This window comes from Magnolia sinica, chromosome 19 (assembly GCF_029962835.1).
Source record: "Magnolia sinica isolate HGM2019 chromosome 19, MsV1, whole genome shotgun sequence".
NCBI classification, from domain to species: domain Eukaryota; kingdom Viridiplantae; phylum Streptophyta; class Magnoliopsida; order Magnoliales; family Magnoliaceae; genus Magnolia; species Magnolia sinica.
Window position 1 is genome coordinate 18,547,407 of NC_080591.1, and position 25,993 is coordinate 18,573,399.

A 25,993-nucleotide genomic window follows, 5' to 3' on the forward strand; every position below is an offset into this window, starting at 1 on the left:
TTGATAGTTGAAATTGATAATAAATGTTTTAGTTTTCTTATTTTGGACGATGGGTCAATTCACTTAAGTAAGTGGCATAGTTGTAATTATGCTAAATTTTTAATAATAAAAGCACAGGGGTGGAGATCCGACTCCATTGGATTTTGTGATAAAAAAAGAGAAAAGGTCTTGCTTTCTTTTGCCATCTTCATGCGATTTGAATTTACTTCCATGCGATTTGGAAGAGAGATTGGTGCGAGGCTAATCTTCATCAACGGATGTGCAAGGTCTTCATCTATCCCCACACCATCTTCTCTCTTCTCCTCCGTTAAGATTTTTTTTTCAAATCCTTCGATTCTCCCATCTTAAGCCTTTATCCTTTCATGAACCCATCTTTCCTTTACCTATACACAACCCCAAACCCTAATCGACCTAACCCGTCCATCCTACGCCACACGTGTGAATCCTTTGGGTTGACTGTATGGCTACACTTTGCCCCTTTTGGTTTTCCATCTTCCTTATATCAAAACCCTTTTCTTCCATCCAACCCCTTTCTTCCATCCTCAAAGCCCTAACCCTAAATTTAGAAATCCCTAACTTTCCTAGATTTTCTCCAATCTCTTAAAAAAAACCCTAATTCCAAAATTCTCAAATCCCATGAATACTAATTCTTTAAATTTCAGATTTTCCCCTTCCTAACCTTAATCATAAAACCTACAAATTTATCCCTTGAGTGTGGAACGTGCCTATGCTAAATTGGAAGTTCTATCCTTCCATCGAGCTTAGTTTTAATTGATTTATGTGATTTCTTAGCATGCGGGCATGTGATTTAGGTTAAATCAGATTTTATTTCCTATTATTTACTCTTAATTATTTGGTGGATTAGCATCTTTTGTCAATTGAATTACTTTATGGACTCTTTCATAATCTCCACGTTGCATGCTAGCATTAAATCACCTGTCTTGCATCATAAATACTTTGGTGTCTCTGAAGTATTGAGTAGTATATCCTCATGTGTAATGTTAAACGAACCCTTGTAACATCAGCTATCATGAATAAATTATACTAGATGTCAGGAAAGTTGACATTCTTCTATATTCATAACTTTATCTGGTTCTACTTCTAGGCACCTTTTAGGTTGATCATTTTCTTTATACAAACACCTTGATTTGATTGCAGAAGCGATGTTTTATTGAGACACTTGGAGAGTTTGCATGCATGTGGATCACTTGCTAGGATTGTTATTGATGAAGCCCATTGTGTAAGCCAATGGGGGCATGATTTTAGACCAGATTATCAGGTCTGAGTTTTGGAACTCGTTTATAGAAATTCGTTACAGTAAATTACAGAAGTTCAACTTTATGCTGTATTTTGTCCAGAGTCTTGGAATTTTGAAGCAAAGGTTCCCAAATACTCCAGTGCTGGCTTTAACTGCTACTGCCACAGCAAGTGTAAAAGAGGATGTTGTGCGAGCTCTTGGTCTTGTAAATTGCATTGTTTTCCGACAAAGTTTCAACCGACCAAATTTATGGTAAGCATAGAAGCAAAATGAGTTCTGATTGCTAGGTTTCAAAATTCTCAACATTTCTAGAAATGTCAGGTATAGCATAATGCCCAAGACAAAGAAATGCTTGGATGATATCGACAAATTCATTAGAGAAAACCACTTCGACGAATGTGGCATAATTTATTGTCTTTCAAGATTGGATTGTGAAAAAGTAGCTGAGAAGTTGCAGGTATGTTTCCTTGTAAGAAGTTTCGTTTTGTTGTGCAAGAGATTAATATGGTGAAACGTATGTGGTGAATTGGACTCTAGAACATATTTTGAATTTTCCTTAGTTTCTTCTGACACTGTATTGATGCAATAATGTCTTATAGCCTGATGTTCCTACTATCGTAAATTCAGCACAAATGCATTTATTGGTTTCATGTTTTCAAGTGTCTTATAGCCTGATGTTCCTACTTCCAGAACATTGAATTTCCCTGAAATGCAGCTAAGATTTCCTTCGGTTATCTTGTGGTAGAAATTTAGTAATGGAAATGAAAGCATAAGAACATGGTGGCGGTCAATCTGACACTTGTAGTTCAGGTTTGATCTCAGGTTAGGATCAGAAAAAGGAAGCATACAAATTTCAATGTGCAGAAAATAATTGATATCTGCAGGAATTCAGCTTCAATACCTTTGATGGTTATATATCTGATTACTAGATTTCCATACCGATTTCCAGCAACCAGCAGGGCTGGTTTGAAGGATACCATGTACATACTTGTTTGTGTTTGTGTATGCTATTTTATGTACACTTGTAGAGTACCTTCCTATATTCTAAACAATAAAAGAGTGTTAGCCCTTTTGGACTAATGCAAGAAACTTTTGCCCTAAACCTCTCTCCCCTCTCTTCTTACTTTTTTTCCCTGCTTACCTTTCTCTTCTTCTTTTCTCTCCCCCTTCTCACTCTGTCTGTCTCGCTACTTGGTATTAGAGCTAATCCAGCGCTGATTGGAGAAGATCTTGGTGGGGCCCACAGCTGTCTGCTGACGTGATCAACTTGTTTGGATGACATCAGCAGTGTATGATCGGGTGGCCCCTTAAAGAAAAAATTGTATGAGATCTGAAAGAGCATGGTTTTTTAGAAGAATTATGGTGATTTTTCCATAATTTTATTGTAATTTTAGGTGTTTTGTTAAATCTGAACATTTTGGAAAAGGGTCCAGTTTGATTTTCTGCTTGCACAGTTTTTCTGGGATTTTTTGCTTGGATTTGGTCCAGTTGCCTAATTGCAACCTCTAGGAACAGAAATTGTTGCGTTTCGTTGCGATTTGAGAGAGTTGTGATGTTTTTTTAAAAAAAGGAGATGATTGATGTAAAGCTTCTTTTGGGCCTCTATTGTTGGCATTATTGATTTGATTCCTTCACTTGAAGATATTGTGGAGTGTTTTGGGGACTGTGTGCTCTTATTTGTGTGGTTGAGCACTTTTGTTTTGGTTGGAGTGCTTTGTCATCATCATGGAGGGCATCTCTTCATCGGCGAGTGATATCTCTAGTTCCTCAATGATGCTGGGAGTTTGTAAATGTACCCATTCTATCTTATTGTTTCTTTCAAAATCTGATGGCTGGACAAAGGATCAAGGTGGTCATGAGCAAGATGGGCTCTATCTCTTTCAATCTATGAACAAGATGTGATCAACCCTCCAAACTTCAAGTCAAGCTACATGTGCCATGAATCAGATTTTGTATTGGCATCTTCGTCTTGTCCTTATCCCATAAATCGATGTCTTACTCCATGGATTCGAGGGAACAATAGCCTAACAAATATTTTGTTTGGTCTGATTCGGGTGCCAATTCAGGGATGACTTTGTCTTATTCCATTTGAGTGGTAAGCGCCTCATGTGCATAGTGGAAGTGGTTGGTATGATTCAACATAAGACTGAGTGAGCGAGCAACCCATTGTCAAGAACCAGAGTGAAGGGCTTCACAGAGTGGAGAATCCCGAGTGGGAGTTCTTTCTTGCGTATGAGGCTTCGCTGATTGAGAACATAGGCCCCCACCCCCCGGCGCGGGAACCGACGCAAACACATTGGTCTCTGACAAGGACTAGGAACCATTTCGAATTTGGATCTTGACAAGTTGGTGGTTTTTCACCGTAGGCATCTCGCTAGGAAGTTGGTGGGCTCATCATGAATTATTTCAGGGTGGCAAGTTTCATTCCCTCTCTTGCCTATCATCGTACCCAACCCCGTTATCGGCTCAACCCTAACTATTCATCTCTTTTTTCAAATGAATATTTAGAGATCTTTGCAAAACCTTAGGAGACATAGCCCAACTCGCGTGTGAAAGGCTGGCGTTGACTAGATCGAATCACACATCTTTTTTCGATTCACTTCACTCGTACTACTCAAACCTTTGCCACTACTTATATCGAAAAAAAAAAAAAAACTAGCTTTGGGAACTGCGGAAATCACCTATGTTCTTTCCACCTCCGCTTCCGATTCAGATGCAAAAAGATGTCTGTTGGGTACTGTACTACTGGTTAAACTACTACCTACTGGGGATAACCACTACCTAGGGTAGCTTTCTCTACTTATGGATGTGGCTCTTTCTCAACCTATGGAAAGGCGTGGATAGAGTAGTGATTATCTCAATCATTTTTGCGGGCTACTAATGATGTAGTGGAAGAGGTCGGAATTACCCATTTCTAGATTTTACAGACCGCCATTGCGATAATATCCACCATCCTTTTCGTTGGTCTACTTCTTCCAAGAGGAAAGACTATTGATCAACAGAATGAAATTTGAATGTATGAATAACATTGCAGAGTACAAAGCCTAAATGGGTGGGCTCAAGCTTGCCATTGACATGTACTTATAGCAAAGTGCCTCGCTGTGAGGGGAGATTCCAAGCTAGTCATAAGTCAGACTAATGGAAACTGGAAAGTAAGAGACGAGAAATTGATTCCATATTAAGAAATGCTTACTGACATCATTTGAAAGATAAGAGAAGTCGTTAGTTGACCCGGCTAGCAGCTAAACTGTTTTGGAAAAAGAAAATATTGACTTGCTTTCGAAAACCCCACGATTACACAGATGATTAATTGTGAGCGGCTTGTCTATAGGTCGAGTCACAAGATCTCAAGTGCAAGTACTCGACGCCGTGAATCAACAAATTCGGGTGATAGACGAAGGTGTTGGTCCATCGGTGCCCCTTGAGCATTGTTGCCTCTTTCTTTTGAGTTCAATTAGATTTTATTCTTCCCTTGGACGAATTATCTAAAGAGGATCATTTAACCGTAGCAAGGGCATAAAAAATGAGCATTTCTTATCACAACCCTTCTTTATAGTAGAAGTATTTATTGGTTCTCCAGGAAAATATGTTAGTCTCGCAGAAACCATTTGGGGGTTTCAACTGATCCTTTCCTTGATCGGAGTCGAAGAGAAGGTGAAGTGACCGATGCCATCTTTCCTTCTACCTCTGTTGAACCACACCTCTTGATAAGATAGAATGCGGAGCATTGGGCCGGCCGCCCATACTGTTACCATGCTTACCAGTTGTTACCATTGCCCGCTATAGATTTATATGGGTTGCTTCTAGAAGGAAAGAAAGACCTACCTTCTTTGTTGTTAATGCGGGGAGGCGACTTTGAACTTTTCAGCGGGCATTAGAGCTATGAAAGTAGCGACTCCGGGGGTTTGGTGATTATTCTCAAAAAGGGACATAGAACCGGGTTGTGCTGCTTGATGCTCTTATCGAAAACAAATCAGTGGGGCTACGCGCAAGATCCCTCTGCTTGTGGTGCAGTAGCTTTCGAATTACCAAGTGAAACAACTTACCGTTTTTTATAGCGTCATCGTTCTGCACCATGAACTTTGTACCGTGCACATCACTTAGATGGGCCCCGATGTTATATCACAATTCATTCATTCTCGAGCATAGTTCATGAAACGTGGTGTGGGACATCTGTCGGCGGCGGGAGTCTTACATCTGAGCGAGAGGTCAGATCGATCCCATTCATCTTGGTTTGATCCGAACGAATCCTGTTGAATGAATTGATCCATTTATGTATTCCATCTAAAGAAAGGCATATATTCGAGTATTATATACCGGGGCGCGTATAGAGGAGTATGAAAGCCACATTGTCAGAGGCTTTTTTTCCATTCCAGTTTTTTAGGCGTTAGTGGCGTACTAGGATTGATTCTCTCAATAATAATAAAGTGAAATTTGTCGTTATTTATTTATTTATTGTTGCGAAATATTACTGAATCGAAAATAAATATCCGACAGCAAGTTGATCGGTTAATTGAATAAGAAATGGGAGCCAACGCTTGATTTCGTTGGTACCATCTAACTCTTAAGATATTTCCTTTTTTACTCAAATCTGATAGTATGAGAGAGTTATTTTGTGAAACATGTCCAAAGTCTAAACATTGTCGATTCCTATCTAAGTTGTCCCACTAAAAAAGTGTTACCCCCTTTCTCTTATACACTCTGGCGTTTGGGGTCTCTCTCCAGTGACTTTTGTTGTAGTTATAAACTCTGTTTCTTTCATCAATGATTTCATTAGCACTACTTGGGTGTATCTTATGGAATCCAAAGAGAGTTTTCTCCATTTTCTGGATATTCCATAAGATACCGGCCAATCAATTTAAGGTCAACATGAAAGCTTTGTGTCTTGATAATGGTGGCGAATACATCTCCTCAACCTTTATGAGGTATTTGCTTGAACATGGAATTGAATTTCGGATTGCCAATCCTTATACCCCCAAACAAAATTGAGTGGATAAAAGAAGGAATTGGCATCTTCCTGAGGTTGCACGAGCCCTTCTCCACAAAACGAATGTTCCCAAGAATCCATGGGCTGATGGTCTTTGATCTGTTGCGTACCTAATTAATCAAATGTCCACTAAGATTCTTAACGGGAAGGCACCCATCTAAGTTCTACAACTAGAAAAACCTCTTTCCTAACCCTCCTTGCGTGTTTGGATATGTGCTTTGTTCATGTTCTTGGCATTCATCGGGATAATTTGGATACCAAGGCTGTCAAATGTATCTTCCTTGACCATTGTTACAATAAGAAAGGTTACAAATGCTTCTCCCTTGTGGTTCTTGGGAAGTGCTGCTTGATGGATACCATTTTCTTTAAAGACATTCTCTTTTATTCACCTCACCAAAGTTTCTTGTCCCAACAAGGTATTCCATATCGGTAATGGTGGCCGTAATGGTCACCACCATTACGGATACATGTATTGGCCGTAATAGCCGATATAGGGGTGTAACGACCGTTATGACCCTTGTAACAATCGAAAATTTTCTTTTGCCTGAAAAATTATGAAAAAAAATCTAGAAAATTCATAATAATGTAAACATTCCAAATATGTATTCATTTTTTGTTTTTAACATGTTTATGGTAGTGCAACGGTCCACTCTTTAGTGAGAATGTATCGGGTTGTCTAGTGAATTTGTGAACATGGTTATATGTCTCTAATGTTTACACATCACAATCAAGCATTAGAACTATAAATCATAAAAAGGGCATGAATACTAGTTTTTCAATTTTTTGAAAAAAAAGGTCCTCAGAGCTTCTATTCACTCAAATCACTTCGATCTACGATTTTAATCTTAAAAACTATAATAAGAGTCGTCGAAATCTATTGTAAAATGATGTAGGAAAGTTTTTGGAATGAATAGAAATAAAGTGGTTGCTTTTCAACCATTACAGGGGTAATGGTCGTTATGCCCTGTAATGGCCTTTACGATCATCGCAACGGCCAATATGGTGTCAAAAAAAACCAAGTACCCCATTTCACCCCTGTATCACGTAACTGTCATGGCCGTTACCTATATGCATCGACCTTTATGGCTGTATCATAAGATTCATAACAGATATGGAACACCTCGATTATCAAGGACTCCTTGCTTTCCTCTTCTTCTCATTGATGTTGATCCTGACCCCACTCGTACTCATCCAGTCGGTGGGCTAAAACATATGTTCGATGAGAAAGGAGCATTGCTCTTCCTCACAAGTCCCCACTCCATTTCTCTAGACCTAGGTATAAATGCACAATCTGATTCTTTAAACCTTGTTGCATTGCGTAAAGCACAACAATTTTATGTATCGCTCATCCTATTGCCAACTTTTGTCCCGTATAATTCTTTTTCACCTTTTATTCTGCCTTTCTTTCCAACATTTCCTCTATTATAGTTCCTTATAGTGTTTGCCAAATTCTCTCTGCTTAAGTGGAAGGAAGTTGTGATAGAGAAAATGCTTTTCTTGAAAAAATCAGACATGGGATATTTTTCTTATTCCTCCTAGAAAAAAGTACATCAAGCATAAACTCAAAGGTGTAGTAGAATGTTATTAAACACGTCTTCTGGCTAAAGGGTTTTTTCACACTCAAGGAATTGATTTTTATGAGACTTCTGCTCCCATTGCCAAGTTGAACTTTGTATATGTTTACTCTCCATCGCTGCTAATTTCACATATCCTTTCCATCAATTTTATGTAAAAAATGTTTTCACCATGGAGATTTATATGAAGTGTATAGGGCTCCTCATCTTGAATTTCTTTCGATCACTAGAAGGGTATGTTTGTAAGCTCCATAAAGCTATGTGGTCTTAAACAATCCCCACATGTGTAGTTCAAGCACTTCCATCAGGTGCTATCGAAGTTTACTTGCTCTCATAAGTCGTGCTGATCATACCCTCTTCTATATGTGAGCTAAGGGGCTCTCAATTGTCCTTATCTATATTGGCATTATCATGGTGACACGAGATGATGATCATAGTGCCATTCAGTCCCTAAAGTTATTCCCGAGTGCTGAATTTGATAAGGATTTTGGCTCTCTTTGCTCTCTTTGGGCATTACAATTGCTCAATCCTAGCGTGGTATTGTCATTTCTCATGAAAGTAGTGTTTTAAGTATCAACAATATTGGCTGATATATACGATGATATATCTTGTATACCATTCCCACCTGTGCAATACGAAAAACACAAGTTGTGGGATATATCCCACATGTTCAATCCATTGAGTATTTTTGATCCTTTTTTTTTTTCTTTTGTAAATTATGTTAAATCAGTGTCAAATTGTTATAAATCCACGATTTTTCATGTAATGGATTGTGAGCTTCGATTTTGTGATTTGTAGGAGATGAGCCAAATTGTGGAAATTTTGAAGAAATCAAAATTTCCCAATTTCTCGCAAATCAGTTGCAATCTTTGTGTCCAAACATAAAATCAAACATGTATGTAACCGATCTAGTGATTCTTCTTTTGCTTTTGAATGTATTGCTTGTGTTTTCACACGTCTTCTTATATTTATAAATTATATCAATAGACTTTGAATATATCTGCATCAATTTAGTTAGACAATGCATAGATTAGGACCCAATACAAAGAAAACCTATTATATGCACTTGTTTTTTGTAGTGTTTTGATATGTAAGTGTGTATTGATGTCTTTTTTAACAATCATTGAAGTTTCATTGAAAATTTTGATCAATTTCCCAATATTTCCCCATGTTTCCAACAACAGTGACACATTACGTGATACAACCGATATATCCCATGCGATAATCGATATGTATCTGTATCCCAAGGGTGTGATACGTAGTGTAATACCGATATTTCGAACACTGCATGAAAGTACATGCTTGACCTTTTTCAAAACGAAGGGTTCTTGGTGTTGTCTGTTGACACTTTCATTGAACAAATTCATCATCTCCAACTTGAATGTGGTGATTTGGCTTGTATCAACACTCTCCTTGAACAAAATTGTCATCTCCAATTTGAATGTGGTTATTACCTGAATTTGGCTTGTATTAACGTTGAGTTAGCAAATTCATCTACTTGGCCCCTACTTGGTCGAATATTGCTTGCAGTGAGTGTAGTAAGTCAGTTTATGGTAATATCATTTCTCAGGAAAGTACACGCTTGACCTTTTCTAAAACGGTGGGTTAGTGGAGTTGTCCGTCAACACTCTCCCCAAACAAAATCATCATCTCCAATTTGAATGTGGTTATTACCTGATGTGCTTGTATTAACATTGAGTCAACAAACTCATGTACTTGACCATTACCTGGCCGGATATTGCTTGCAGTGAGGGTAGTAAGTCAGTTTATGGTATTGTCATTTCTCACGAAAGTTTCAGCCAGTCTCTTTTGTTATGAGACATTTCGTCTTAATTCCAATGGGTTTTCTCTTCAGTTTATTACTTGTTGGTTTTGAGCAGCTATTGTCAAACTGGTGGGACTCATTTCCGATGGACAGTTATGCTGGATTCAGGTTATGCAGGAAATTTAGATTGTTGAAAGGAAAAAAAAAAACTTAAAGTTGTGGAAGAAAAAGTTTCTCAGGGTGAGGGAGGAGTTTGATAAGATAACGGAAGTTATTCATGTGCTTGATCTTATAGAAGAGGGTGATAGTCCATCGGCTGAAGGCAGATTTAAGAGGGATGATCTCTCAACGAATAGGTCTAAGGAAGAGGAAATCAAATGGCGCCAGAGATCTAGGGTGTTGTGGCTTAAAGAGGGAGGCAAGAATACTCACTTCTTTCATAGTATTACTAGTGCTTGAGCTCGTGGTAATAGAATCTCCATTCAGTTGGTCAATGGTTCTATAACTTCCATCAAAATCAAGATCTGTGAGTCTATTATCTCTTTTTATAAGAATCTGTCGTCTGTTGAAAAATGGGGGAGGTCAAGGTTGGATTATCTTGAGTTTAACAAGATTCCTCTTGACGAAGCTTGCTTGAAAAGCCTATTTTGGAGGAGGTAGTGTGTGCGGTGTTGTGGTCAATGTGTAGGGATAAGGCCTCTATTCCTGATGGATTTCCTATACTTTTGTTTCAAAGGTTTTGGCATAGTGTTAAAAAAGACATTATGGACTTTATGATGGAGTTTTTTGAGTGAGGTCGGCTACCTTTTGAGCTTGGAGCTTCCTTTATTGTGCTTATCCCTAAGGTGGACGGGGTTGAGTAGCCAAAAGACTTCAGGCTGATCAGTCTCATAGGAGGTCCTTACAAGATTCTTGCCAAGGTCCTTGCTTCAAGATTCAAGGAGGTTTTGTTTAAAGTTATCTTTGAAAATCAGGGTGCATTTGCACCAAGAAAAAATTTGGATAGTGCTTTGGTGGTCCATAAGTGCATTGATTCTTGTCACAGGGAGAAGTAGAGCAGGGCTAGTATGCAAGTTGGACATTGAGAAGGCCTATGATTATGTAGGTTGGGAATTCTTGGACTATATGATTGATATAGTGGGCTGTGGCTAGAATTAGAGGGGGTGGATCGGATATATCTTATTTTGTTCTAATCAACGGGTCTCCAAAAGGATATTTTAAATCTTCTAGAGGGCTTAGTCAGGGTGACCCCCTATCCTTGTACTTGTGCATTGTTATTGGAGAGGCTCTTAGTGTGACACACTGTGAAATTGTCGAAAGTGGCTTGTTTTGTGGGTTCAAGGCTTTAGGTGATGGGGGCCAGATTAGTCATCTTAAGTATGTGGAAGACGCATTGCTTTTGTGTGAGGAAGAGGCGGATGTAGTTGATAACCTTTGGAAACCAAATGTGTTTTGAAGCTGTTTCCGGTTTGCAGTTTAATGTGGCAAAATTTGAAATGCTTGGTATTCATGTAGGGGGGAAGGAGTTCAATCACCCAACTAGTATCTTTGGATGCATGGTTGGATCTTTCCCTTCGACATACCTTGGGTTGCTGCTTTGCATTGGGAAGTTGCTTGTTAAACATCTATGGGACAGGGCGATAGAGAGGATCATGAGGGGGCGTATGAGGTTATCAAAACAGTTAAAGATTGTATCATGGGTTGGGCTATCCATGTAAAGGCTGCTTTTTCCTTTTTTGAATTTTGTCTTCTTTATGGTGTATTCTTTGCTCGCTTTTGGCAAGCTTTTAATAAAGTGGTCATCATCTCTAAATAAAAAAAAAATTCTTTATGTGTGTTAGTTATTTTGTGTACACCTGTGGATTAACATAAGAGTGTTAACCTTTTGGATTAACACTAGAAACTTTTGCCCTAAACCTTCCCTCTCTTCTTGTTCTTATTCTTGTTCTTGTTCTTGTTCTTCTCTCTCTCTCTATCTCACTACTTTGTTATGGCCATCACTTGCATGAAACAAGAGCAACAAAATAGAGAAATGAAAAGGAACAAGAGATATGATTGTGGAGTCTCACCATTGGATTTCTAGAAGAGTCTCACTTCTAGATTTCTAATTGTAGGAAATAAGTGGTGTTTTATTGCTTTAATCAAGTAAACTGCATTGTGTATTTCAATGCATACGCACAACCATCTTTGTGACATAGACTCACACAACCCTATGTAGAAATCTAGTCTAATCTAGTCTTCTGCTATACCATCCAAGTGTATCTATAGGTCCCAAAATTTTAATCAACCAGCTTGGCGCACTATTTTTACCATATGATTTTAACTATTTAGGTCGAAATTTTGTTCAAAGGTGTTGATCAAGTCTCTATACTCTAAATATTGACATTGAAGGGTGCATCTCCCACCCCCACCTAATTCCAATAGGATATGGGCCGATGTAGTCCAGTGTGACATATAGAAGTGGGCTAACACGGTTACAATATGGCCATATCATATTGGATATTTGAAAGTATTCTCTAGACAGATTGGACTGCTTGGTCTTTCAAATCCATGGGCTTTGGGGTCCATCCTAGGTGTTGCATGTGTACACAACATGTGATGGAGGTCACGCTACATCCTATCCCCCACTGCACACAAAACCTCAAGATTGAGCACTCATACTTCTTGTTGGTGTTGTGTACCCGGAGAAGCCAATAATAACTATGATCATGGATCTATATGACCATCTACATTTGGTATATACTATGGATGCCATAATTAATGAGTGGGCAACTTTAAATTTTAATAGTTATATGGGTTACAGGGAGGGATTTCTTCGGCTGTCCAAGGGGAAAATGAGATTGGTCACAATGGCAATGGATATTGTTAAAATACTGGCGATATCAATGTCGCTAGATATTGTCAATAGTATTAAAAATATCAACGATATCTAGAAATTTTATATTAACTTAGGTTTTCGGTACAATCGACCGCACGATACTTTTATTATCAGTAATGCCGCCGATAATTGGAACATTGTCCCCGGTATATGATCCATTCACTTGATTGGCTTAAGATTCACTACGAATGTATTTCCATCTTTTTGAATGGTGTAGGAGTTTTCCTTCTTGCCTATCCTAAGGTCTTGAACATAATGCCATGTCCTTTGGAGTAATACATCACACCAAGGCTTTGAATGACAATATCAACGGCGTATTCGACCTGTATTTGCCAATTTTTTCGCCTAAAAATCTTGAAAAATATTGAGGAAATAGGAAAAAATGTAAAACACCAAAATATCTATCATTCTTCTATATTTTTAACGTGTGTTCAGGTTGTATTATATGAAATCATTTTTTTAAGAATGTTATCTATCAACTTTAACTGCTGAAAGTTAACCATTTAGGCTCTAATCGAAGACAAATCAAGTATGATTTGGTGTAGCTTTGCATGTTTCATTGAAAGGTCGTGCTCCGGCAATATCTGTATCACTATAACCTTATGGTGGTACCATCCAGACATGGGGCCTAGTGATTTGTTCACATAATCCAACTTGTCCATCAAATGATTCGTCTAAGAAAACTCCTAGGCCCCCCAAAATCAACATGATAGCACATCGAACATGTTGGGAGGGAACACTGATCGTTGATTAGAGCAGGGGGTATCATGTTGTATATATAGAATCCAGTCCGTACAGACCCTTCATCTAGGCCATATTAAAGATCATGCCAAAAATCAGGCTGTTTTACGACTCAAGTGTGTCCCTATTAAATTCAAGGGTGCGTGTTCCCTCCCAGCTCGTCTCTTTCGATGCCGTCCACTTTAGTTTTACATTGGGATTAAGTATTGGATCTTAGGTATTTCTTGAGGTGAATCTAATGGATGGATTGGATGGTTGAATACATCAAGCGGGCCCCACATGTGTTTGGTACCACCATAAAGCTATGGTGGTACCAGTAACCCTAGAGCACACCCCTTCATTGAAATTCAACAAAAGGAAAATGAAAAATGGAAAGAAAGTGATGGCTTACCACTTGATTTCCATCAAATCGATCTATCATGCTTTGATTCACTGAATCTCACTCAAATCTTGTGTTTTGATTCCCAAAATAGGCCTAGATATGGTCTGAAATAAGTTTCTAAGCCTTCTCTATGGTTGAAGAAAAGAAAAAAGTACAATAATAGGATGAAAAAGAAAAAGAAAAAACACAGAAGAGGGCCTTTATGGCATACCGCCATATCAGCTTGTAGCATCTGATGCAGGACAATACAACCCATTTTTTGCTAGTAAGCCGACTCATCTGTGTCGTGTATTGTTAGGGGCTGATATAGTTACAGTACGGCCATATTGCAACTGTTCTTTTTTTAACCATGCATCACACGTCCATTGGCACCATCATACCAAACATCATAGTGGTACAAGCCATCAATGGAAAAGAGAAATCAAGCAATTGTCAAAGCCTCTCGACACTTGGTGAGTTTGACAAAACCCCTCAACATCCGTGTCTTCAATTTCTGTAGCATCATCTTGGACATGTAATTTCAACAATTGTCATTGTCAATCACCAACTTGCACTCTCCATTGCCACCTCCATCTGGCTTTTCTTCTTCACATCCATTATCTTTCTTATTCTTTGCTGACGCTGTCTTTGAATTTCCTTTCTGGACACTCAATTGAACAGTGCCCAATTTTGAAACACTTGTAGCATCTCGTTTAATCTCTATTACACCCAGAAGGTGGATTGTGATCCACTTGTTTTCCTTTCCTCCACCTCCTTGTTTAGTATATTGTGGGTTCGAATTTGAAAGTGACCCATCTCAATTTCCTTTCACAAACTTATGAGAAAATTTTGAGCTACTTACATCATTCTGTCTTATGTCTTCTTTGGCTTTGAATTTAATTTGGTAAACCTTGTCCTCGAAATAGGCCCTTGTCACTGAAATCTTCTATTTGATCTTTTAATCCAACCTTCAAAAGTACCTTGTTTTTGAATAGTTTGTCATTTCATTGAGGTCGTTGTAGATTCATGAAGTGGTAGAACTTCATATAATCTTTAACGGTCAGTTCTTTCTGTCAAAGTGGCGGAGTTTCTAATAGAAATATTGCTTGATTCAAGGACAAAAATTGTCCCATGAGTTTGATTAGTCAATTATTACTACTATCCCTCAAATGGGTTTGCCAATATTAATAACAAAGGAAAAAGTTTCTTCCATGTACTGCATGTACGCCCTATGCAATGTATCCAACGTGCCACAATTTACTCTTCTAACAGATCCTAGAATTGATATTTCAGATCTACAGGTACAGGTCCTGCCTATTTGGAATCTCTAAGTTTTCAGTTTTGTACTAGTTCTCTACCATCCCTTCACCCTGGGAGTTGACAGATAAATTCTCTACGGTTTGGCAAGAAATTACTAATGGTGATTCCAAGTGACAATCTTAGCAGAATGCGTAGTTCATGCCCTTGCTTGAGATTTTCACCATGATGCAATGTAAAGAGCTGGGATGTGAGTCATCCCAAAGTTAAGGTTGACGAATCTCTTTACAGTACAGTGAACAGCTTAGGGTAATGATCATTATACATAACGACAGACACGATGATGAATTTACTGTTTGAAGGGTCCCAATTAAACCTAAGGGCGTGTTTGGATTGGTGGATTCCAGGAGGTAGATTTGGAAAGGAAACGTCAGATCTGAGGAATACCATGGATTACATCATTTGTGGAAAACAATCCTAAAAAAGGTTGTTTTCTTTACTTTGCATGATTTAAGGGAAATGTAGAATGGTAAATGGTCAAAAAGTGAAATCTGTCTCTCAAAAAGTGTAGAATGAGGATTATTGAGTTTTTGTGAAGGTAAAGGAAAACACCCTTTCATTAAGGAAAACTGTGGAAATGAATCCTGTTTTCCCCAGCTTTATTTTCGTAGACGTAAGAAAGCATCACATCATCAGAGAAGGATTCTTTTCCATGGAAGAAAACTTTATTCCAACAATCCAAACAGGCCCTGTCTGTTTAGATCTGTAACTGTTTTGACTACCTTTCTGCTCTCTGTTTAATTAATGGTTCAAGGTAGGCATCCACTTTTTATTTACTACTGCTGCCATTCACTGCTAATTTCATCTCTCGAGAACTCATTTCATGCATCTCACATACTCTCCAAGTTATGTTTTGTGCAGGCTGATTATCTTGCTTATTTTCGTAGGGTAGATTTCGGTTGATCTGCAATGCCGGTTTGTTGTCATATTTTTTGTGGCATTTGCTTTTCTTTTCTTTTTCCTTTTTTTGTTTGCTTGGAGTTGGGGCTCATAGAAGGCATAAATTAGTAATATAATAAGAACATAAGTCAGGTTTCTGTCTCATTCTCTCTGTTTGATGATTCTAGTGACTTTTCTAAGACTCTGTTTGTATTCCTCCCCTTTCCTGATTTACAAGTGTAGTTATCAGATGTGATGTATTTCTTCAGGAATGTGGCCATAAAGCATCATTTTATCATGGTAGTATGGATCCACAACAACGAGCTTTTGTTCAAAAACAATGGAGTAAAGATGAAATCAATATAATTTGTGCCACTGTGGCTTTTGGAATGGGTATTTCTTTGATTTTTTTTATAAAAGGTTTTCCTAAATTTGCTATTATAATACTTGCCTACTGATCTAGAGATTTCAGGTATCAACAAGCCTGATGTCAGATTTGTCATTCATCATTCTCTTCCAAAGTCCATTGAAGGTTACCATCAGGTAATAATTAAACACATTCCTGATACCATGTCTCCTTGATACCGAAAACATCAAGGATAGACAAAATGATGTTAATAGGGAAGGCTTACATTTTCACATTACAGTTTCATGATATTTTTTCACATTCTGGATTGCGTAGGAGTGTGGGCGTGCTGGTAGAGATGGTCTGCGTTCGTCTTGTGTATTATATTACAGTTACAGTGACTATGTAAGTTACAATATCAGTATAACCTCTTCATCCTTCTGAACCTTATGGTAAAGTGCATTTTGTGTTTGTTAGAAACCCATGCGAAGATAGGTTTTTGCACTATTTTAACTTCTTCTTATTTTTTTTCCCTCTCTGGTCTGTTATTTGGGTTGCCTCAGATACGAGTCAAGCACATGCTTTGCCAAGGAGTCATAGAGCAGAGCCCCTTTCAATCTGGATCAAGAAATATTGCTGTAGGAAATTCAGGAAAAATATTAGAAACAAATATTGAGAATCTTTTGCGCATGGTACTTACTAAAAACTGATCTTTTTGTTATGATCTCCACAACTGAACAAAACAAATTTACGTATCTGGTGAATTTTAACTGTGATCAGGTCAGTTATTGTGAGAACGATGTAGATTGCCGACGTCTGTTACAACTCGTTCATTTTGGAGAGAAGTTCAATCCTTCAAACTGTAGAAAGACTTGTGACAACTGTTCTAAAATGATGAATTTTATTGAGAAAGATGTGACTGACATAGCAACGCAACTGGTTCGGAAATCTTCTAGATTTTGATATTTCTACCAGTAGCTGGAGTTATTTCTTTTGTGTAATCTAATTCTCCATGCACAGGGTTGATTCATTTGATTTTTTGCCTGCCTCGTACTTAGGTTCAATTAGTGAAATCAACAGGACAACACTATTCATCATCACATATTCTGGAAGTATACAGGGGTTCCTTGAACCAATATGTATGTTCTTGCAAGAAGCATTTCTTCTTTGGTTTTTAATTGTCGGATTCAGAAGATATAGGCAATCTTAACTGTTGTAAATGTAGGTTAAAAAGTATAAACATGATGCTCAAAGCCTTCACGGAGCTGGAAAACATTTAGCCAAGGGTGAAGCCTCCCGAATATTGCGGCATCTGGTTATTGAGGATTTACTCATTGAGGATGTTAAAAAAAGTGATATATATGGATCTGTGTCATCGGTTTTGAAGGTATCGGAGCTTGTATCCAGTTTATATACATGTTGCATGACTTAAAAGGAAAAAAGTTTCCTGCTTGTTCATTCCTGTCTTCCGAATTAGGATAGTTATTTGATACTCTGGCAGACTGTGATGCTTGATAGTTGATATGCAGGCACTCTGAAGTTGTGCACGTTGCATGCATTAACTCAAATTGAATAATCCAAATTGTGGGATCTACTGTAGATAGGTTTTAATTCCAAATTTATATTGATTGAACATGCTTACTCCCTGATTCTCATTTCTTGGAGACTTGTTTGCGGAATTAGGGCCATTGGCTATTTTTCAATAGCCATCCATTGAATATCCACCAATCAGCTAGTTAGATAATCACACAGGTGTAATTTTTGGTTTATGATGGTTTTATTTGAATTACTTGTATGCCATGTGATAATTTCTTAGAACTGGTGTGTCAACCATCAGGCTGTGCCAGAGTATTCAAGTTTTTCTCTATGCATAACTGGGTAACACCTATACCTGCAAACTTTGTTCTGCAGGTAAATGAATCCAAAGCACACAATCTTTGCTTTGGCCAACAGAGGATTATAGTAAGGTGCAGTATTTACTTCTTTTGGTCTGTTATGGTTGTATGTCACTACAAATAGCCAGTCACAGCTCTTTAGACTATACAAAGGAATGTTGGAAAGGCTTCCCTATACAACTTTCGAGACAAATTAGAAAAATGCTCTCAAGCACAACTCTCTAATTAGTTCAACATGTACCTCTTAAATAGTTGAATACATCTCTGATGGTAACATTTGCTTTTGAAATTTCAAACTTGCATTATGTGTTCATAAGGGAACCTTGGTTATACAACATCGAACTAATAAGAAGTGATGCACTCATTTAAGTACTGGGCACCAATGTTGTCAAAATCGTTATCATATTGCATATCGTAATAGAGGTCAAATTGTTATTGTACTATTTGATGTGACAATCGTATGATTCAATACGATTCATACGATAATTGTACAGTTATTTAAGATTTACGATTTGGGTGTACGATTTGAATTGTACACCCATACAATATGATATGAATCATACAATGCATATCGTGAACATACGATTTGGACAACACTGCTGGGTTCATTCAATGTAAACATCTGGAACAACCCAAAGTGTACCCTGAGTATAGAATCTAAAGATAGGCCTAATCTTCAAATCCAAATATGTTGGATGCACGCCAATCATAAGCAGCTGGTGAGATGGTTACCCTTGGACCACGCTTACCAGAAACGGGAAGCGGCTATGACGTTGGCGACTGCTATACACATCTAAGAATAATTTAGAAGGTTTTTTTTTTTTTTTTTGGTGGGGCAGAATTTAGAAAGTACATGCCTTAAGAAGCTTGTATGTGTGTTTTCCTCTATCAGCTAGATATCCCACTTTGTTAAAACTTTTACTAGAGAAATTCCAATCTAGCATGATATTTTAGATTATTACAAAAATTTACTTATTGATTCGAGAATGAAAGCCTTTGGGAATTGATAATGACACAGAAAATTATGGCAATTATGCAATTTCTACTGGTACAAATTAAGAAGTTATAAAAGGCGGGCCTTCACATGCCTTAAGAAACTTGTATGTGTGTCTACCTCTATCAGCTAGATATCCCACTGTTAAAAATTTTACTAGCGAAATTCCAATCTAGTATAATATTTCAGATTATTACAAAAATGTACTTTTTGATTCGAGAATGAAGGCCTTTGGGACTTGATAATGACACAGAAAATTATGACAATTAAGCAATTTCTATTGGTACAAATTACGAAGACATAAAAAGAAATAGTATGGCCTTCACATACCTTGTTCTATTTAAAAGCCAAAATCCGTCTATTTCTACCTGATATTTAACTCCACCAAAAAAGAAATTAATACCAGTATAAGGCCTCTTTGAATGTCTGCAATTCACAAATGACCCAATCAGCCGCCATCCAGCATGTAAATGAGATACGAACAGGTCGGAGCAACTTTTGTCTCATATGCAGATTTGTTTGGAAAAAATGAGTGAAACAAGAGTCTGATTATTCCACTCACATATTGGTGGTTGGGCTAAAAACTCAGAGACCATCATCTGCATATTGCTGATGAGTTGATATCCACATTTTCATAATCCATGGTTTCACAGACTCGAATAGAATCTAATCTATAAGCAGACAATTTTAAGTTCAAACTCAAATAGCTCCTATATTTAGAAATAGGTTTGCAGTTGTTTTTGGTTACATATATAAATGAAGGTTACCCTGTTATTATATAGCACATTTCTAGGAAATACCTTTTTTTATAAATTTAAAAAAAAAATTGTGTTTCATACACGCTTGGATATGATATCTCAAGAAATTGCTCTAATGATCCATAAGTTGTTTCCAGTTTACCATGGTATAAGAATAGTTTCCCTGTGATTATGTGAGTGTATGTGATTTTGTATGCTTTTAAATTAGCAGCATTATGGTAGGGATTAGGAAGGTTGTGATCTTGTTCATGACTTTTAGAGTTGTATCATCCCTTGCTATGTGGGCCAGATGGGTGTATAAGTGCTGCTGTTAAGAACATTGAGGACCTTAGGGCTTGTTTTAAGAGAGATTATTTCTGGGACATCACCTATTACATTGTCTATTAAGGTTGATTCCCTTTATTGTAGTTTGTCCCATAGATTTATCTCTAATAAGTTCTTAGAACTTTTGTTGGGTATGGAACACTCCCAAAATATCCATCGTGCATGAGGAGGCTTAAATGGTTAGAGGGCATTCTGGAAGTAAAGAGAATTCAATTGCATCCGGAGGGTTTCTTGTTCTAACATTGATATATGAATCCTATGTCTTTTGTAGTTTGCAATATTACTTTTTATTTCTACTGTTAGTGCTTTTTTATTTTTTCAATGACGTGAGTTAGAGTGTCTTGAGTTGGTTGAGCCTCCATAGGAAGACATTGAAGACCGAAGTCTTGGAGAATTGAAGCATCAATGCTGAAGACAACAAGTAAATCATGAGGTACCTTGGTAAACCTAGCCCTAGACCACTTCAGATTCCAATATAACCTACCTCTAGAGGATTCTCTTCATAGTTTAACATTTGATTCATCTAAACTAAGCCTTAGACCCTTAATAATCATGATTAGTTAGGCTTTGAAGAGGTGCAAAGCTGTTGTAAAACAAACAGCCCAAACAACAGTTTTCGATAGGAGCTCGATCTTATCGAGAGTCTGGCGATGGGTCTTGATCGATTGAAGCTTCATCGCTCGATCGATCAAAACATGACTAAACTAGTTCAGCAACCAAAACTACATATTTCTAGAATTTCTCGATCCTGTCAAAAGGGTGCTCGATCGATCAAAGGTGTCATTTTTTACCCGTCTTGTAGCCATTGCAAACCGGTTGGCATTCAGACCTTGGGCGTGATGATGGGTTTTTTGTGCAAATAGATCATGGGTGATTCCCTCACTCTTAATCCCTCTTCTAGACTCTATACTAAAGAATTACATTCCAATCTTCTTGTGATTAATCACTCTAATGAGCATTCCAAGCTCCATTATGAAGATGTGGATGAACTCACCCATTTTCTAAAGATTAGACACTAAGCCTATAGGTATATCCTTATTTATATTCTCTATAACACCTATCTAGGTGAATCCCTAATTGGAAAACAACTATCCCATAGTTGTAGGAGATTCAATAATCATCTCATTGCCTTGGTCACCTTATTGGAGTATCATATGCAAGGTGATTGATCGTAGGAGCTGAAGCATCTGCATTAACGATCGTGGGAGCAAATGAGAAGTCGATTCAAGCACAAGAGAGCATTGAAGAAACATCTCAAGAAGGTGCAACAACGGGGCTCAATTCGACAAGTAAGGTTGTCATATTTAGAGTCCATCGAGTTTGAGATCCAAAGTCAATTAGGTAATTGTGTAAGACCGTCTCCGGCGGGAGTATATGTAGGTTCTTGTGTAGGACTACCATTGGGCACGGGTGTGTATGTGTTAGTCTTCGTTAGGGGTGCATACGGGTTGGTTCGGTCCTGTTCTGGGGTGAAACTGGAACCAAACCGTTCCTAACGGTTCTACAATTTTTAGAACCGGAACCGGACCGTTAGTACCCTAGAACCGAACCGGAACCGGACCGTGAAAAACGGTTCGGTTCCGGATCGGTTCCACGATTTTGGGCATTTAAAAATCCAGCCCAGTTAGTGATTCAACAAGAACTTTTGGACCTGGATCCGCTCTATGGGTCTTAGGTATAAAATCCCTACAACGACGTACTCAAAGCGGCTCAGTTCTGATTTAGTACTTAGATAAAGAAATGAAGGTAGGTGTTCATGCCTTCAATGGAGAAGGTGGCCTTAGAACTGAAAGATTTGATGTGCCACAAGGAATCCAAAGCCAGTGAAGTACTCACCACAAAATACATGTCAAAAATAGCAGAAGAGCCCTGACTTGGAGAACCAAAATGTTGAGCAAGCAATGCAATGGCAAGTAGTTATAAATAAAAAATAACAGAAGCAATCAAGTGCTGCTGCTATCTATCATGGCGCTCCACCGATATTCTTTATAGAAAACAGAATCGATTCATATGGACCATTGTCCATATCTGACACCTCTAAAAGATCTACTTGAATGATTCAAGGGCATGTAAATGGACAATTGTAAAAATTAGGAACTGATACATGCACGTTTAATGGGCCAAAATTCAGTCGGAGTTCACCAGATGAATAGTCTGATCACTTGTTTGTGTGGGTTTTTTTTGGCCCAATCTAAAAAAAATGAAAACATTAAACCCACTGCATCGTAGAGGTTGGAAACCAACACCCAACCTAAAACAAATGGTGTGGGAAGATCAATGCATATTCCAACGGTTCGGATCTACGGTTTGGATCAACGGTTCGGTTCACGGTTCTTTTACAAGGCCCTAAACTGGAACCGATCCGTATCCAACGGTTCTCAAACTTTTGGAACCGGAACCGGAACCAGTACTGTGTAGAACTGGACCAAACCAGACCGATCCAACGGTTCCGGTCCGGTTCCACGGTTCCAACGGTTCGATGTGCACCCCTAGTTTCCGTGGGAGCCTTCGGCGAGAGTATACGCAGGTCCTTGGATTATGATTGTAGTGGTTGTTGGTTAGCTGATAGAACACCAACTAAGTCTCCGCGGGAGCCACCGACATGGGTGGAAATGTGTGTCACCAACACGGGTGAGTACGTGTTGGTCTTTGTGCAGGATCATCACCAACACGGGTGTGTACGTGTGTAAGTCCTTGTGTAGGCCTCCGTCAGGAGTGTACGCTTGTAAAGGTTAGAAGTGTACTTGATTTAAAACTTTCGAGATAGTGAAATCCGATACACTGGAGGAGAGTGCGTCCGCCGGGAGTGGAGTCGGCAAGTAGCCAAACCACTATACATCATTATGTTTGCGATTGCTTATGTGGATGCATGTCTATTCTTGCTTATGATTGAATGTGTTTAATTCATATGTTTGCATGATTAGAATGTATGCTAGGCACTTAATTTGTAGCACACACAATTGATATTTCACATCTCACCACATAAACTAGTGGCTCAATTAGTTGAATCATTTGTAGTCTATGTAATTGGACCCTTATGCCTTAATTGCATTTAATTGATAAATTAGTTTAATTAGGCAAAGAATTTTAAGTGATCTTATTCACCCTCCCCTCCTCTAGGACTTAACCATAATTGTAAGCTCCGCCAAGCTTTCACGTGCTGTGGTAGACAATCCACGCAATTTCAAGTACAAGTTAGTGCTTCTAGTTAGGGAAAAGCTTGGTGGTATTTCCTTGCGTAAATTATTTCACCACTGCTAAAAACCATGACCATGGGTGCTCTGAGTTGGAGAACACACCTATGGACAAGAAATTATGGGGTTCTGATGCATTGGTATGTGTGGTGTACTGATACACTGGTCCTTACTAGTGGAACCCAAATTTTATGGACAGGAGCTTCCAATCTTGGTGAGGTTTGGGACATCACCATCCACAGTGGACCATCATATCAACAGCCAGGATCACTGAACTGTGGGTCTAATTTGTGACCAAGCAGATCAGTACACTATACAAAAACAGATGTATCTGTACCCTGTAATTCGTCATCCATGGACTGATTAACTCGCTGACTTCTATAACATTCCTTTTTCCTAAATGGTATCCAAGCAGGGTTGCTCTAACCATGCTGGCTTTCTAATTGCAGCGTAAACATGCATATATGATCTGTTAGTAACAAGAACTGTGCTACTGTGCAGATTCCCTGCGTCCGTAAAGGCAGCTAAGCCGACCAGACCAGAAGTGACGCCAGCAAAAGGTCCATTGCTTCCAGGAAAGATAAGCCCCCCACAAAATGACACTTCTGCACAACCTCAAGATGAAGAAGACTTGGTAATACACAAAACTAGATTGTGTTTTCGGTTTCTTTCTCGTGCCCATTCATTTATCTCTAGTTGTATGGTCATTGACTTCTAAAATGTTTGGCAACTTTGGTTGCAGAATCTATCTGCCAAGCTTTATGCTTCTTTGCGAATGCTTCGGACTGTGCTTGTAAAAGAAGCTGGTGAAGGGGTCATGGCATATCACATATTTGGGTGAGCTTCTTTTTCTGCACGTTACGGTCTGCATGTCTTTCTTCTAATAGAATTGTTGGTCCCCTCTCAGCGGCAAACACATGGATTGACATGTAGGATTCCATACATGTGGGGCAAATGGAATGATGATCCAATGGGCTGTGGACTGGAAGGGGTGCCCTGGAAATATTCCCGGTTAGAAGATACCAACCCTTCAATTTTGTAGCCTATGGATGGGAGTTTAGAAAAGAAATACAGCACGGTTTCCATTCAGTGCCAAATATCGAAGTGTTATGATCTTTTTTATCTTTAGAGGTTTCCAGAACTACCCCTCCCTGTGGAGCCAAGCCCATCAGATCAACAGTTTGATCAATGAACTACGGGCAGGTACAGAATCCTTCATGTCCGCAAACCATGTGTTTGCTGATGAGTTGGACCCTGTCGTTCCTCTAAACCCTTGGCAAAATCTAACTCCTGACAAGATGCTCTTTCTGTCAACTTCAGAAATGCCACATTGCAGCAGATAAGCAGGCGGATTCCTAGAACAAAAGAAGAGCTTCTTGAGATCAATGGCATCGGCAAGTAAGTTTTTCAGTCATGAAATTATCATCAGTCACCAAATTTCATATTGAGTAATATCACTTTGACTCAGGGCAAAGATAACCAAGTATGGAGATCGGGTATTGGAAACCATAGAATCAACAATTGAAGAGTACCGAAAGACAGACAAGAACAGTGGCGGCGCTGGTAGAAGTAATGATATTGCTGAGATAATCAAGAGAAGAAGAGATTCAACACGCATCTTGGACTCAGATTCAGAAGAGCATGATGACTTCATTGAGAGTACTGGTCTGTCGAAGAAAAAGGTGACAAAGAATTGCACCAAGAAAGGTGGCAGTTTAAGTAATTCAACTGTTATCTACTATGATGATGTAGATTTGGATGATTTCTAGAATGGGATTAAGGGTTCTGATTCAAGGAAAATCCAAGTGGTGTAGGTTGGGTCTTTTGTATGTTTGCCAAACAGCGAAACGTCGGAAGCCAGTCCAGTCATAATTTGTTCCAAGAATATGCATCGAAGAAGGGACATATAGGGTCATCATCTCTAGCTATATGGATAGCTTTACATTGATATCTTCACTTCCAAAACAATATTCTGGCAGGGCCTAGTTACAAATTATTAGATCCTAGCCTCTCCTGCGCCCATGAGGCCACTTGCATTTGTGGCTGGTGGAACAGTGCACTGTTCCATTATAATAGAAATTTTGATGTAATATGTATATTTCTTTACTAGAAACATGCAGTGAGTCTAACTATTGCTTGCTATCTTTGTTGTAGGCAACAAATTGTTGTTCAAAGACACAATGCCCTGTAGGAATTTTTATTTGTTTTGGTTATGATTTATCAGAAAGAAACATGGCGGCATTCTACATAGATGTTGTCAATTGTGAGTGCACGATGTGGGGTGCAAGAGGAATTTTGTCCGCCTTTTACAATCTGGCACTAATGAAATCCCATAGGTGCTATGGGATTGTTTGTAGATGATGGCATTCTTGTATTATTTTAGATTGAGGATTCAGGCACTGGCATGCGTATATTGAAAATCTCTTAGATAGTTATTACTTAGATTGTAATCTTGGACATTTATTAGTAGCAAAATGCACCTGTGTCAGTGTCTACAAATATGATATTCTAATCAAGAGGATTTTTGGTGCATGAGCGTGTCCGATGGTGAAACACATCATATGAATGGTTTGGATGTTTTATCCATGGTCCACAAAAGGCTTCAAATGAAACATTTGAAAAGCTGTGAAGTGATGGTTTAAATCTTCCATGCTATGATTTTGGTGGCACATGCTGACCAGTGGACCATGTTGAAAGTTCTTTAGAATATTACCAGCCATCC

General features: G+C 38.5%; 1 protein-coding gene across 3 annotated transcripts in view; it reads left to right on the plus strand.

The window, feature by feature from the left end:
- The window catches only part of LOC131235615 (ATP-dependent DNA helicase Q-like 4A), a 51,779-nt gene extending 26,260 nt beyond the window's left edge, over positions 1-25,519 (plus strand). For 2 of the 3 annotated variants that reach the window (XM_058232871.1, XM_058232872.1), the window contains 15 exons: positions 1,159-1,279; positions 1,359-1,510; positions 1,580-1,715; positions 16,030-16,153; positions 16,233-16,303; positions 16,443-16,511; positions 16,670-16,798; positions 16,887-17,045; positions 17,165-17,245; positions 17,332-17,493; positions 18,018-18,073; positions 23,773-23,905; positions 24,014-24,108; positions 24,592-24,669; positions 24,740-25,519. In XM_058232871.1, the coding sequence (XP_058088854.1) occupies positions 1,159-1,279; positions 1,359-1,510; positions 1,580-1,715; positions 16,030-16,153; positions 16,233-16,303; positions 16,443-16,511; positions 16,670-16,798; positions 16,887-17,045; positions 17,165-17,245; positions 17,332-17,493; positions 18,018-18,073; positions 23,773-23,905; positions 24,014-24,108; positions 24,592-24,669; positions 24,740-25,040 (1,867 nt within the window). In that variant the 3' untranslated portion in view covers positions 25,041-25,519. Of the gene's footprint in view, positions 1-1,158; positions 1,280-1,358; positions 1,511-1,579; positions 1,716-16,029; positions 16,154-16,232; positions 16,304-16,442; positions 16,512-16,669; positions 16,799-16,886; positions 17,046-17,164; positions 17,246-17,331; positions 17,494-18,017; positions 18,074-23,772; positions 23,906-24,013; positions 24,109-24,591; positions 24,670-24,739 lie in introns of those variants that run through there. The other variant, XR_009166232.1, reaches the window with a different exon arrangement.
- The last annotated feature ends 474 nt before the right edge of the window (positions 25,520-25,993 follow it).